Here is a 13,917-nt window from a genome sequence, read left to right on the forward strand (position 1 = left end):
ATTGAATCTGTTGATATTAGGAATGGTATACCTTAACTTCTCTATTGCTGATTCAGCATCCAACTTGTTCTGCTAGCTTCAGAATGCCTGACTTTCCCAAAGCTTTGGCTTATATACCCTTTGGTTTGGCTAGTCCCAGGGATAGACATTAACTTTCAGATTCACTTGCCCTTCGGGCAAGTGATTTCAAACTTTGACTTGTCCGAATGCAAAACTTGGTTGCCCCAAATTAGGATTATTTATAACTGCAAACGTTGTGAAAAGAAAAAATGTGATGAAATACACTACTGTCAATTTGGCAAGTTGAACTACCTGAAAAAATTTCGATGCTGCATTTGTACATAAATGTATACCACTGTACTTGTAAATTTAACCTGTAAACACACACTGCCATGCAGCAATAACCCTCCGTTTCCTTTTAATAAAATTCATATTTTTTAATATATTATTTGCGGTAGGATCATTTTGTGATTCGTGATTTTCAGCGATAACTGTGAAGCAACGCTTAAGGAGGATAGTTGCTACGAAACATACATCTTACCTTGATCAGGATACAACGTGCTACAGTGTACTTATATTCTGTACGTGCACGTGAATAAATAATCTAATTTCCTAATAAGAAGTTAACAAAATTTTGTTAGATGTAGAGCGTATTTCCTACAAAACAAAACAACGAACTCAATTTTTAAATGAACGGTATGATCCAGAAACGCTACCAAGGAATTTCGAATGCAAAAGCATTGTCAGTCAGGTGCGTGGCGGAAATCAAATGTTCAATTTATTGTTTTATTTATAAATCAATGTAAACTAAATAAATACGTATGTACACTTCTATGAGAAAAACTCACTTGCCCGATCGGACAAGAATGTTGACAATTTCACTTGCCCGAACTGAGAATTTACTTGTCCCGGGCAATCGGACAACCGTTAATGTCGATCCCTGAGTCCATTCTAAGGGTTGCTAGGTCATTCCATTATTTCAGGTCTTCAATGCATTTTACTCGAATGCCCCTTAACCATTTCACCTAAATATTCCTATGAAAAACTCTGACCCACTGTTGTGGCCCTGCCCTATCCGTGGGGGTCTTGATTTGAACAAACTTGAATCTACACTACTTGAGGATACTTCTACATTAATATGACTAATAATGGCTTAGCTGTTCTTGAGATGAAGATTTTTAAAGATATTTCCAATATATTCCTATGGTGAACTTTGACCCCCTGTTTTGGCCCTGCCCTACTCCCAGGGGTCATGATTAGAACAAACTTGAATCTACACTACCTGAGGATACTTCTATTATAATATGACTAATCATGGCATTGCTGTTCTACAGAAGAAGATTTTTAAATACATTTTCTATTTATTCCTATGTAAAACTTCGAGCCCCTCTTGCGGCCCCGCCCTACCCCCGGGGTTCATATCATGAAGTTTGTCATGAAGCTTTCAAATAAGTTTCATCTTTTCTTGCCCAGTTGTTCTTGAGAAGAAGATATTTAAAAGAAGCCACCAAATTTTTACGAATTCTTAATTGTCTCCCCTTTAAAGAGGGCATGGAACTTCCTGTGAACAAACTTAAATTCACCCAAGGATGCTTTGTGGCAAGTTTGGTTGAAATTGGCCCAGTGGTTCTTGAGAAGAAGTCGAAAATGTGAAAAGTTTATGGACTACAAATGGACTCCAGACACAGTCTTTGTTCAGAAAAGCTCACTTGAGCCTTCGGCTCAGGTGAGCTAAAAATTACAAAACAATAAGTTGTAATATTGTAATTTTATATTTACTTCCATCCAGTAAATTCAAAAATTACAAAATAACAGTAATATAATTCAATCACTGGTGAACTCTTGTTTGCAATATAATAAAAAGATAATGGCAAAATTGTCATTTATATTGAATAAAGGGGTGTAAAATATAGGCTAGAATCGAGAGTTAGTGTGCGTAGTTCTTTGCCATACTCTCCCCATGGCCTTCTTTTAAAACTTACTGATGAACTGTGATATTTTATGTTCGAGTACGTATCGGGTGTTGTGAATTCTAATAAACGAATTAGAGACAATGTTCAGCATTATCCCTCCTCCTCTCCCTTTGACCAACGTTTAATATACGTCAATTTTTGTAACGTTGATATTTGTAATTTTAATGTGTACCATGGCGTTTAATATAGTATACCCATGGTTTTTTTTTTTTTTTAGAAAGTTCCCTTCTTAAAATTGCTATTTTTGCAACCATGGCAACACTGTTCATTGGAATAAAAATACTAAAATACTGAATTTTGTATCTTAGTGTTCTTTACATGTGTACTAAATGTTATTGAAGTCAGGCAAAAACTGTAGGAGGGAAAGCGATTTGAAAATTGCTGAATATAGTATACCCGTGTTTTGTAAGGAAGTCTTGTTCTCAAAATTGCTATTTTGTAACCATGGCAACACTGTTCATTGAAATTAAAAAAAACTAAAATAAAGAATTGTTTATCTTAGTACACTCTAAAAGTGTACCAAATTTTATTGAAGTCAGGTAAAAACTGTAGGAGGGAAAACGATTTGTAAATTGCTTATAATTACGACAATCAGACAGCTGTAAAGCCAAAGTTTTAAGGATGACGGACATTGTGTAATTGTATAAACTCTTTCTATCAAATAAATTGACCAGTATAACTAAAAACTAATTGTTTGTATGCTTTGTTTTAATAGTATCACTAAATCCTCTGTTATGGAAATATTATTTGTAAATTTTTTTTAAAATTCTGTGATGTAAAAAGATGGAAAACACATATTTTGGCAATTACGGGTCTCATTCGTTGCCATGGCAACCAACGTCATTTTACTCTGCATAATTAAATATTTTAAGATTTTACCTTTCAGAAAATGTATAGGTTGCTCTATGTAAAAGTGACTAGAAAATGTTAAAATTTCAATTTGAAAATTTTAGGCAGTTTTACAGAAAAAAAATGCAAAATCTCTGGTAGTTAAAGGGTTAAATGACTGTTTGAATATTCAATTTTCATTCAATAGATACTTCATTTAGTCATGTTACTATGGTACATGTATACATGTACATGTAAATCTCTGCTGATATTACAAAAACGTGTTACAGTTACCGTACTGAGTACATACTAGGTTTTTCACTATGGAGGCTCATTAATTTGCAACTTTCCTTCAATTTTCCATTTACCTGTATCCAATTTCCCATTATATGTCAAGGCATTCTAGATTCCTTTGTTGAAAAGCAACCTGAATGTTTTATTCTGTTTCTGTACTCTTACCCAATCATTCTGAATAACTTTGTTACTTGTTTCCCTAATTCTGATTGGACGATGCCTAGCTAAATTACTCTAGATAATCTTTGTTTTGATTGGGCGTCCACTAGTTCTGTTATTCATTTATACTTTATTACTCACTTGTTTCCCCAGTTCTGATTGGACATCCTCCAACTCAGTTATTCTGGTCGTACTTTGCTGCAGCATTGTCTGATGTTCAAACACTGTTTTCTCCAGCTCAATGTTTTCTTGGTACTTGTCTTCTAAAGCTTTCTGAATTTGCTTTATATGTCTCTCCATTTTATTCACCTTGAATAAAATAATTAAACTCTTCATAATGTTTCTAAATTACATGTTACGGAAAATAGAAACTTATCTTAAAATGTGGGTTTTTTTTTAAATAATCTTGAATTTTTTTACTGGATTTTTACATTAAAAAAATCTCATTTCCCAGCAAAATAGTACAGGTATTACCTTAAAAAATTCACTCAATGACACACAGAAAATGTATATTTCCTTAAAACTTTAAATAGGTGAGTATAATGAGATGGGGGTGAACTTTTACATTATAAGATGGGTTTGTCTTTGATGTCATTTAAGATGATGTAATGGACATGAGGTTATACTGAATGATTACCACACCTGTTTTGGACAACAACAAAAAATCACACAGCAAAACTGACACATTGATTCTTTTGGTATTTTATGCATTCCTTTTCAATCAGGACTGTCTTTTTAAATTTTCCACTTGGAATCGTTGGTTTAAATTTTACATGCACTTAATTTTCTATAAAACCCCATTTTCTGACTGACAACCACACTAAAGCTTGTCTGACATGCTGATGTAGTTAGTACAGCGGACAGAGACCTACATGATATATACGCCAGGTAGAAGTTGTGTAAAGGTCAGGGTTTTCCTCAATAATTACCTACAAAACATCTTTTCTTTAACCTTTTTACACAAAATCAAGGTATCAGTTTCAGTTTTAGCATTTATGTAAAACTTTTCTTTTTCCCAATTTGAGAGCAAAAAACTTGGGAAATCCTTTCTTTTTTCATGAAAGCAATTTTTTTTTAATTAGAGCTAAGCAGTGATAACATTTATATTGTAGCCTGTGCTCAAATAAAGAGGATAAAAATTTGTTGTTCATTGATCATCACAAAAAACTGACCACCATGCAAAATAAACTCTTTTAAAAATTTTGAGACACATAGTGAGCCAGTGATAGCAAACTCAAAAATAACTTTCACATTAAAAGTATAAAACTTTTGTAATTTAATTTAGCCATGCTAGTGTGAGCAAATGTGCACCGTATGTATAAAAATATATACAGATTTATGCTTCGTAAAAATCATCAGCTGCTGAAAGAATATATCTTTACCATTTCTTCCTTGTGTCTGATGTCTCTGTCGTATTTGTCTCGAGATTCTTCCAGTGCCCCGAGATATGTCTTGACTTCTTCTTTACACTGAAGTAGAGCCATCTCGAGCTGTCTCATCTGTGAAGTCCCCTCACTAGCCTGAGCCTCCAACTGACGAAGGGAAAACTGACTCTGCTGGGTTTGCAGTTCCAGCTCCTAAATACATAAATACACACAGTTCATTAACTGCATGTAAAACTGACACTATGAGACAAATGAAAAAAAAAATTACTTCATCTCAAAACAAAAGTGGAATAAACTCTATGACGCATAATGTTAAATGCACATAAATATTGAAAGCTTTTGAATAATATATTATGTCTCTGTTAATGTCAAATCCTTTGCAACTTACATGTTAGTATACACTATTAATAAAGCATGTAAAAGTTCAAGAAAAAAAGAGCTGGAAATTTTTCTTCAAACTAGAGAGACATTTGTAATAGAATGTGAATGTTGAAATTACCTCCTTTGTTTTATTGAGTTCTTTCTGTAATTTCTTCACTTGTGAGTTCCTTTCTTCCAATTCCCTTTTATAATGTGACAGATGACTTGAGTTTTCTTCAAATACTGATGTTTTATTTTCAAGTTCCTTTTGGATCTGAAAAATTTGAGAATCACATGTAGCCTTACAATTGACAAAGAATAAGCATAAAATAGTATTGATTAAATGGCTAATCCAGGCATTTGACATTAAACACAAAACAATTTGAAAACTAAACAATTTGCTTATCTATTTATTCCATGACCACGGTCTAAACTAAAATTGCCATATATTGTGCAACAATTCTTTTGTGGCATTTATTCAAGTTCTAAATTCCCTTAACCCCAGTGAAGTAACAACACACATTAAATATGCCCTTACCATGTCGATCTGCTTCTCGTAATCCCTACACTGTTCCTGGTGAAGCTGTTGATTTTTCTCGGTGCTGCTGCGGAGCTGTTGAAGGGTTTGTTGTTTTTCCTTCAGTTCTACCTGAATCCTGGTGATTTCTTCATCTCTAAAGGTGACGTCATGCTCCAGCTGTTTGACTCGGGACACACAAGTAGAAAACTCGGCGGACTTTTCATCCAGTTGTTCTTCTAATTGGTTGATCTGGGATGACTTCTTTCTGACCTGTTAAAAAGCAAATATAAAGAATATTAGTGTGCATAAAATACATGTATTTTGCTTGAAATAATTATATTAAAGGAAAATTACAACTGCTTTTAAATGAGTGGAAATAATATTTCATATCATAATATTTCAACGCTGTGTATCATTACTTATGGAAGTATGAGGAAAATGTTCGTATGCAAAGCAATCAATTTTCATCAAAATCTGTAGATTATTGGTATACGTGAAATAACCACTCACAAATGCTGCAATTTCTATAAAATGGTTATAGCTGGTTAATATTCTTCTAAAACTAGTGACTCTAATCTTTTTTTTTACACGTATATGAATGCTTCTGATTGCAAGAAATTTCAAAATCAGGCCCATCAATGAACATGTTAAATGCAAAATGGACAAAAAGGGAATAACAAGCTCTTAATGAAAAAAACATACTTACCTCCCTTTCAAGATTGCTAATCTCAGTACACTTGTGGTTAATCTGTTCCTGAAGCTCAATCAGCTGTGAGTTCCTCTGAGTGATTCTGGTCTCAAATGATGTATTCTGAGATTCCCTCTCTCCTAGCTCTCTCTTTAACTCGGATATTTCACCAGCCATCCTGGATTTGTCTGCTTCGTACTGGGAAACAAGCATCTCCAGCTCTTGGACTTTATGAGCACCTACATGTATTTCAAATGAATGTACATGTAAAATTTATGTGCAGTGAATTTTTAATGTTCATTTAGATGATTTTCTTTAAATTAAATTTTCCTGACATTATCAAAAATTTGATATAAAATTTTATATTCATTTTCAAAAGGTGCACAGGGAAAATAAGAAAATAAGGAAATTACGTTGAGTCAATTATAATGCTAAAATATCAGTCCATGTATATTTATGGGGAATTCCAGAAAAGGAAAGTTTCTTGTAAAAAAAAATACCAGGGAACATGGATATGCTATAAAGAGAAAAGGAAAAAGAAGAACCACAAACAGAATCACAAATATATGAAAATAAACAAAGAAAAACCTTCAGATGTTTCTTTTTCTGTATAAAGAAAATCGTATCTCTTTAAATCCTGAGCTTTACAAATTGACATTTTCTACAAAATTGTGTTTCATAAAACCCCCAAGTAACAGATACTTTATTACTGATACACACTGAGTAAAACGGTACATGTATGATGTATAACACACCATGGATAGAAAACATCAGATTAATAAACTTCTGACATCAAAAAAAATTAAAAATCTATACGAGTGCAGTAAATAAGCAAAACTTTTATTTGTATCTATGTCCTAGGTTAAAAAGTGATTGATATGTGGAATTTAATACTTTTTTATACCACTCATCTTACATTTGACACACACAGACTCTGGTCAATGCTTACCTTGATGTTTGTTCTCCAGCATGCTGGTCAGTTCCATTCGTAGACTCTCTATAAGAACCGTCTGACTACTGGCTTCCTGGGATTGCAGACAGGACTGTAGACGTTGGATTTCTGCATCCTTCATTGCCAACTGCATCCTGTTCACATCAACAGTGTTATATGCATAATCTGAACATTATTCGTTTGTCATAAAGTACATCTGCTTCAATGTACCTCTTAAGAGCATTTGATGCTATGCGTTTGTTCGGACTGTAATACTGTAAACATTTTGCTTTGTTTGTCTATTTTGCCCCTTTGGGCAGCTTCCACTAAATCAAGTGCATCACTCTATGTCTTGCATATGAATATATATGATCAAAAATGCACTAAATCAAATCTTTGCCACCTATTGAAAATTCATTTCAAGGAATCCCAAAATATTTTACATGCTAACTATAATACAGTATTTCAATGAATGGTCAACTCCTTTTTTTCTTTTTTATTAAATACATGTACCTTAGGTCCTGCAAAATTGCTCTGGCTCCTCCTGAGGCTGCAGAGGCCTGTTCACTTGCTCCATACTCTGCCCCTCCCGACCTATAGAATGTGGATGACCCCATGTCATGTGATTGACCTTTAGAAGAGTCAGAGACAGCTCGGACACTCACACTGTACACACCGCTGTCATTAAAACTTGCTCCTCTCTGAAAATGTAAAACTAATTCATTGATGCCGCATGTTACCTAATATGCATTCAAATATAAGTAATGCATAGTTGCTCAATTATTTCTTAACTAACAACTTCAGACATGCTGTGACAGTACATAAGGGAATGAAATGTACATGTCCAGTGAAGCTTAATTAGGCTGTAGTTTTTTGTTTTTGGGTTTTTTTTGTTTTTTTTGTTTTTTTTTTTGGGGGGGGGGGGGGGGGGGTTGTATTTTGAGATATAATTTTAACATGCACTTACACAAAGACTTGTGCCATCTTTATTCAGACTGTCTCTAAGAATTCAATGACTGTGAGTGACTTTAAACTTACACCTACAGACTTGCTTTGGCTCTTGGACTAGCACCTACAAACTTGTTTTGGACTTGCATTGTGGGATCTGCTGGTTTTGGTAGTACACTTTACTCTGGTACTTACACTCTGAGACATGTTCTGGTTCTGTACTTACACTCTGAGACTTGTTCTGGTTCTGTACTTACACTTTGACACCTGTTCTGGTTCTATATTTACACTCTGAGACTTGTCCTGGTTCTGTACTTACACTCTGAGATTGTTCTGGTTCTGTACTTACACTTTGAGATTGTACTGATTCTGTACTTACACTCTGAGACTTGTTCTGTACTTACACTCTGAGACTTGTTCTGGTTCTGGACTTGCTGGGCGAGTTGTTCGAGTTGTGACAACATGGTCCTACTCTCCTCTATTTCCTGTTGACACACTGACAGTTGCTCCCTCTGGCGGTCCACTTGGCTCTGAAGTCGAGCATTCTCTCTCTCTAGACTTGTCATCTTCAAGGAGTCTGCCTCCAGTCTGCCTATATTAATAAATAATATTTGATTTGAATCCTATACAGAAAACATTCTGATTTTTTGGATATTTTTTCTCTTACAAAATTACAATTATTCATCTCACATGTACACGTTTCAAATTTGGAGCCATATAATTTACATTATGTGCAGTATTCACTTGTAACTCAGGGCTCTAAATAAACATTTTTCTTTTCTGGTTACTAAGAAATTTTTATTGTTCAATTGATAAGTTCAACTGTCCCATTTGGCTTGTACATACATGTATGAAAAAGACTGGCCCAAAATCAATGCTTAAAAGAGTCATTCTACAATGTAACAGTTTATTTTATAATTATTCCGATTTTAATAAGCAACTATTCATAACATCACATTTTTTCACTGTTGATTCTTAATCACCTCTAGTAGTGCCACTTTCAGTTCTGCATAGCTCTTATGTGATCCTTGAAGTTTATTGGGGTTTTTTTTATGATCATTTTGTTAACATAATTTTGTATCTCTACTTTTCATGCTTGATACTTGATGCACCTGGGTGACACAGTATTATGAAAACATTACAATGATTAAGAATATTCTGATCAAGGAACATTTTCTTAGAAATATTTATATACATTGTACATGTATTATTTCTTAGTACAATCTAACAAAATAGGGAAATATTTGTATCCAAATAGAACTTGGATGCACAAATCTATTTAACTAATCTGAATGTGAATGAATTTTGATATGCATAAAATAATCACTAGTCTCAAGGGCACATGCTCTCTACAAAACACTAGCCCATATTCAAAATTCAGTAGCCCTAGATCAGTGGGTTATCAATTATTTTGAGCCCTGCTAACAAATTTATGTGACATACTAAGTTTGGTGGAGTTTTTGGTTAGTGAAGATTTTAGTTCGGTATTCTGCTTCTCTAATTCCCTCCGGCTATCTAGTTCCATGTCCTCCAAAAGCTGTAATCTCCTATAAAATAAAACAACACTATAAATATATAAGTCAGTATGATTAATTCTGCCTATAAAGATTGTGGAATGCATAATTTAACTAACATTCATAAAGATACAACTTCTCACTTAAGACTAGATTTTCAGAGAAATCTAAAGCACAAAAGTATTTTGCAATTTACATGCATTTGGGACATTTTGAATTAAAACAAAAAAACCTGATACTCTGACCTAATTTCCTCATTCTGACTTTTAATTTTGGACTGAAGGAGTGAGATCCGCTCCAATAGATCCTCCCTCTCCTGGTTAGCCTCACCAAGACTGTCTCTCAGGTAGTCCTCATTGTTCTCCAACTACAAACATCATTGACACACAATGAATTTCATATATCATTGACTAGTCAGTTGGTATTCAAATGGAGTTAGATAAAAAAATATACACAAGAATATGGATGAAAATCTATAATGTGAATCAGTAAATTTTAGACTTTTACGTGTACTTATTATCCTAAAAAAATACACTTAACAATGAGGTAAAAACTGTACCATGCATAAAAGTTTTTAAGAGATTGATGCTGAACATATTGCAGTTGAAAACTAATCTTTGCCTATACATTCATATTTTTGAAGAGTTTTCAGTGATTGTGCATTTGTTTTCCTTCCTTAATTTTTGTCAAAGAATGTACCTTTTTGGTTTTATCTTTAGCCTTTCTTTGGTAATCTTCCAGAGTCTCCTGAGCTTCTATGAAATTTTGCAGAGCCTCATCCCTCTGAACTTCTGCCCTGTTTGTACATGTACATAAGACATGTCAAGTCAATTTTCAATTTCAATTTTTGCGCGCACACTGGTATATTGTGTATTTACACTTAATTTAAAAGTACAGTCAAACCTCATTTTCTTGAACTTGATGGGGCCAAGAAAAGACTTTGAGATATCCAAGGATTCGAGGGTAAAATACTTAAAAAATAATTGATTGGGACTTCCAAATCACTTTGACATATCCATGGTATTCGTGATATCAGTGTTTGAGACTTAAGTCCAACTGTATATATTTTCATAGATTTCACCTCAATAGAAAGTAAGTTTTCTGTTCTTTAAAAGAGGATTCAAAAGATTTTGTTTTTAGCTACAAATGATTCAATCTGTCAGAATTAAATAATAATCAAGAAGTCAATGTTTTTCAATAAATATTAAAGCACCCATACCCCTTTCTCTTTTTCTTTTCATCTTTTAAGTCTGTTTGGAGCTCCTCTATCTCTTGTTCATTCTGTTTAATCTGTAGTTGATAGTCTGCATTTTGTCGCTGTATTTTCTCATAACGTTCTTCAGCTTCTCTCAGGGCTTTGTCTTGTGACTCCGTTTCTGCTTGCAGTCCCACAATTTTATCCTCCAAGTCTGGCACGCTCTGGCGGTAGTCATCTAACTCTGTACTTAATTCCAGGACCTATTCACAAGAAAAAAATCAAGCTACCTTAAAGATCACAAACTTCATCTCAGTCTGAAAACTTCAACCCATACGTATGGTAAAACAAACTTGTAGAAAAGTGCCAAGGACAAACAATTTTGATTTGTTATAATTATCATTCCTTATCTGTGATAAGTTCGTTGTACAATTTAAAACTTAAGGGAATGAAGATCACTTTGTCTTTGTAGTAAGGATGATTACAGTACATTATAAGCATAACCATATTTTACTATACTTGTTATATATGCATTATGTTTAAAAGGGACCCCATTCTTACCTTTGATCTGGCAGCATTCAGCTCTTGGCTACATTTCTCCATCTCTCCCAGCAGTTTATGGTTTTGCTGGAGCAGTTTTTTGTTGGCCTCTTTTAAGTAGCGGATTTCTCCAGACTCCTGTTGTGAACCCCTCTCCATCAACTGCACCCTGTCATGGCGGTCTAGTCGACTGAACGTCTATTACATAATTAAAGTCAAAATATACAAATTGCTAATCATTCTACTATCAAATAGTATTTCTATTTAATATTTAAGGATGTGAGTACTTCTGCACTTCTCGATTTATTTCTCCATATATGTCAGAAAACTACTAACCATGTGTTCCTAATATATTTTCTTACTACTTCCACAACTATCCTAAACTGTATGTACAAGTCATATACGAAGCACATTGGACAGAATTGTCTTGCCACTTTAAATGACAGTATAGATAGGCAAAATTTTCAATGGTCCCAATTTCAGGCCCAAGAGGGCTATCAACAACGGTTTTGGGGAATGTACTATTGTGGAAGTAGTAAAAGAATATGTTAGGAACAGATGGTCTGTAATATTCTGAGATGGCAGCTTAAATATATGGAGAAAAAAATCAAGAAACTGCGAATTTTTTTGTGTGCAATAAATAGTTATACACTTTTTTCAATGGGTGGCACTGTAGCTCTCTGGTTGTCCATCCCAATATTTAACAGACCAGAGAGCTACAGATCTGCAGCTAGCCCAAATTGTGTTTGATTGTACTTGAACATGTTGCAGGGACTCAGAACCTGGTTATTGAAAAGCAACTAAGGCGTAATAAAAAAATATGTTTGTTTACGGTTACCCGACCGACCCTATATTAAATCGCCGACCCAAATTTTTTTTCGTCGTAAAAATCTGGAAGTCACTTGCCGGTCAGTTTGACTTTTACATGCATCAAGTGTTTGAAATCGAAATTGAAAGTACTAGAAACAAAAAGCACCACACAATGGTGAAACTGTTTTTCATTTCAACCAATTCATGTGAATTTGTGTATTAAAAAAATCAATAAAATAAATAAAAAAATCCTACCTACCGACCCTATTTTATTTCAGCATGTAACAGTAAACAAACATATTTTTTTATTTGGCCTAATCTTATGAATATTCAAATGCACTTACCTGTGGTTTATTTGGTGTGCTAGAAGCATGCTTAATTCTCTCAAACCCAGCATAAGACGATTCTGGTAGCGTGGCCAAACCAGACTTTATGCTGTCTTTGTCACAAGAAATATCATGCTGAAGGGGATTCCTCATTAAATCATCCATTGTAACTACAAATCGCTCTGTGACGGCCACACTATTCAATGTTGATATTGATTCTAGGTCAGAGCTGAAATGTACGGATGTACATTGTAAGTGCATTTGTCAAAGATACTGCATTCTAAATTAATAAAACAAAAGTGTTGCAAGTAATACAGGTCAAATTTTGCATTTATTCGATGTTCACAAGTATCATCAACCCCCAGCATCAAATATTAGTGAGCCCTTTTGTGCATGTGTAGGATTCCTTCTATGATTAACCATCTTAATGGACGTTTCACAATCTGTCTTGTAAATATGAAAAATTTCCTATAAAATTTCATGCCTAGTTGTATGTGTGACTTCTTTACCCCATGATCCAGAATTAGATAATGAAGTCTCCAGTAAAAAGAAATCCAACTCACTGTTATGAAAGTATATAACTGCTGTTATGGTTATGGGATAAATCAAAACAGCCCATTGATAAGAAATCAGTAATTTTTTAACCATGATTAAGGAATCAAAATCTTTGTGGTATGTGTGAAAAATCACATGTTACCATATTTTATATCAAATTCAGATTACAAGCATATTATAGGTCTACAAAACGCACGCATGCCAAGTTAGCACAATTTTATCATTATCAGCACATTCCACACATTCATTCCACTATACAAGAACTTAATGACTTTTTTTAATATTGCCCAAGACCAAAATGGACTTACTCGTCATAATTTCCCCGCTGGTCAATTTTTGACAGTTTCTTCAAATTTCTCTCGGTGTCCAGCAACCGTTTCCTAAGGTCCTGAACATTGTGCATTAACAATTCCTGTGGTTCACAGTCCTCCATGGTCACCAAATGAAATAATATTGTCTAATTGGACATCTTTCAAATCATGAAATATCATTTTGGCAGGAAGCAAGGGCTATTGTTTATATTTAAATTACCCGTACTGGATAACCCAGGCCTTCCAAGACATGACTGGGCTCGCAAATATTGCTTTCAAAGGAACATCGGAAAAAATCATCGGCAGCTTCTTTTAACTTTTCAGAAGTGATAATTTAACAAATACAATCACAAGCAAAACTATATCGTCATTGTAAGTCATCTCACTATATATATTCTAAAGTTCACTTGTAAACAAAAATATATTCTGCTAGCCGCCGCTTGTTTTCATTGGATAAATTTTCGAAAGTCGGTGCGAGACAATTGTTACGTCAAAATTTCGACAATTTTAATCGATTTCAGTTTCATCTACTATTTCCATTCATTGGTTTAAGGTCAAGATCTAGTAAATGAGTATAGAC

General features: G+C 34.0%; 1 protein-coding gene across 1 annotated transcript in view; it reads right to left on the reverse strand.

Moving 5' to 3' along the window:
- LOC133191894 (coiled-coil domain-containing protein 18-like) overlaps nt 1-13,620 on the reverse strand; it is a 28,821-nt gene extending 15,201 nt beyond the window's left edge. The window contains exons 1-15 of the mRNA XM_061327641.1: nt 13,335-13,620; nt 12,490-12,700; nt 11,357-11,533; nt 10,820-11,058; nt 10,300-10,396; nt 9,846-9,967; nt 9,530-9,633; nt 8,491-8,678; nt 7,652-7,839; nt 7,157-7,293; nt 6,226-6,446; nt 5,538-5,789; nt 5,139-5,273; nt 4,637-4,831; nt 3,396-3,563 (exon numbers count right to left, since the gene is read on the reverse strand). Of these exons, the coding sequence (XP_061183625.1) occupies nt 3,396-3,563; nt 4,637-4,831; nt 5,139-5,273; nt 5,538-5,789; nt 6,226-6,446; nt 7,157-7,293; nt 7,652-7,839; nt 8,491-8,678; nt 9,530-9,633; nt 9,846-9,967; nt 10,300-10,396; nt 10,820-11,058; nt 11,357-11,533; nt 12,490-12,700; nt 13,335-13,459 (2,559 nt within the window). The 5' untranslated portion in view covers nt 13,460-13,620. The remainder of the gene's footprint in view (nt 1-3,395; nt 3,564-4,636; nt 4,832-5,138; nt 5,274-5,537; nt 5,790-6,225; nt 6,447-7,156; nt 7,294-7,651; nt 7,840-8,490; nt 8,679-9,529; nt 9,634-9,845; nt 9,968-10,299; nt 10,397-10,819; nt 11,059-11,356; nt 11,534-12,489; nt 12,701-13,334) is intronic.
- Between the last annotated feature and the right edge of the window lie 297 nt (nt 13,621-13,917).

Source organism: Saccostrea echinata, unplaced genomic scaffold (assembly GCF_033153115.1).
Source record: "Saccostrea echinata isolate AGI-Se365-2 ecotype Australia unplaced genomic scaffold, CSIRO_AGI_Sech_v1 ptg000025l, whole genome shotgun sequence".
NCBI classification, from domain to species: domain Eukaryota; kingdom Metazoa; phylum Mollusca; class Bivalvia; order Ostreida; family Ostreidae; genus Saccostrea; species Saccostrea echinata.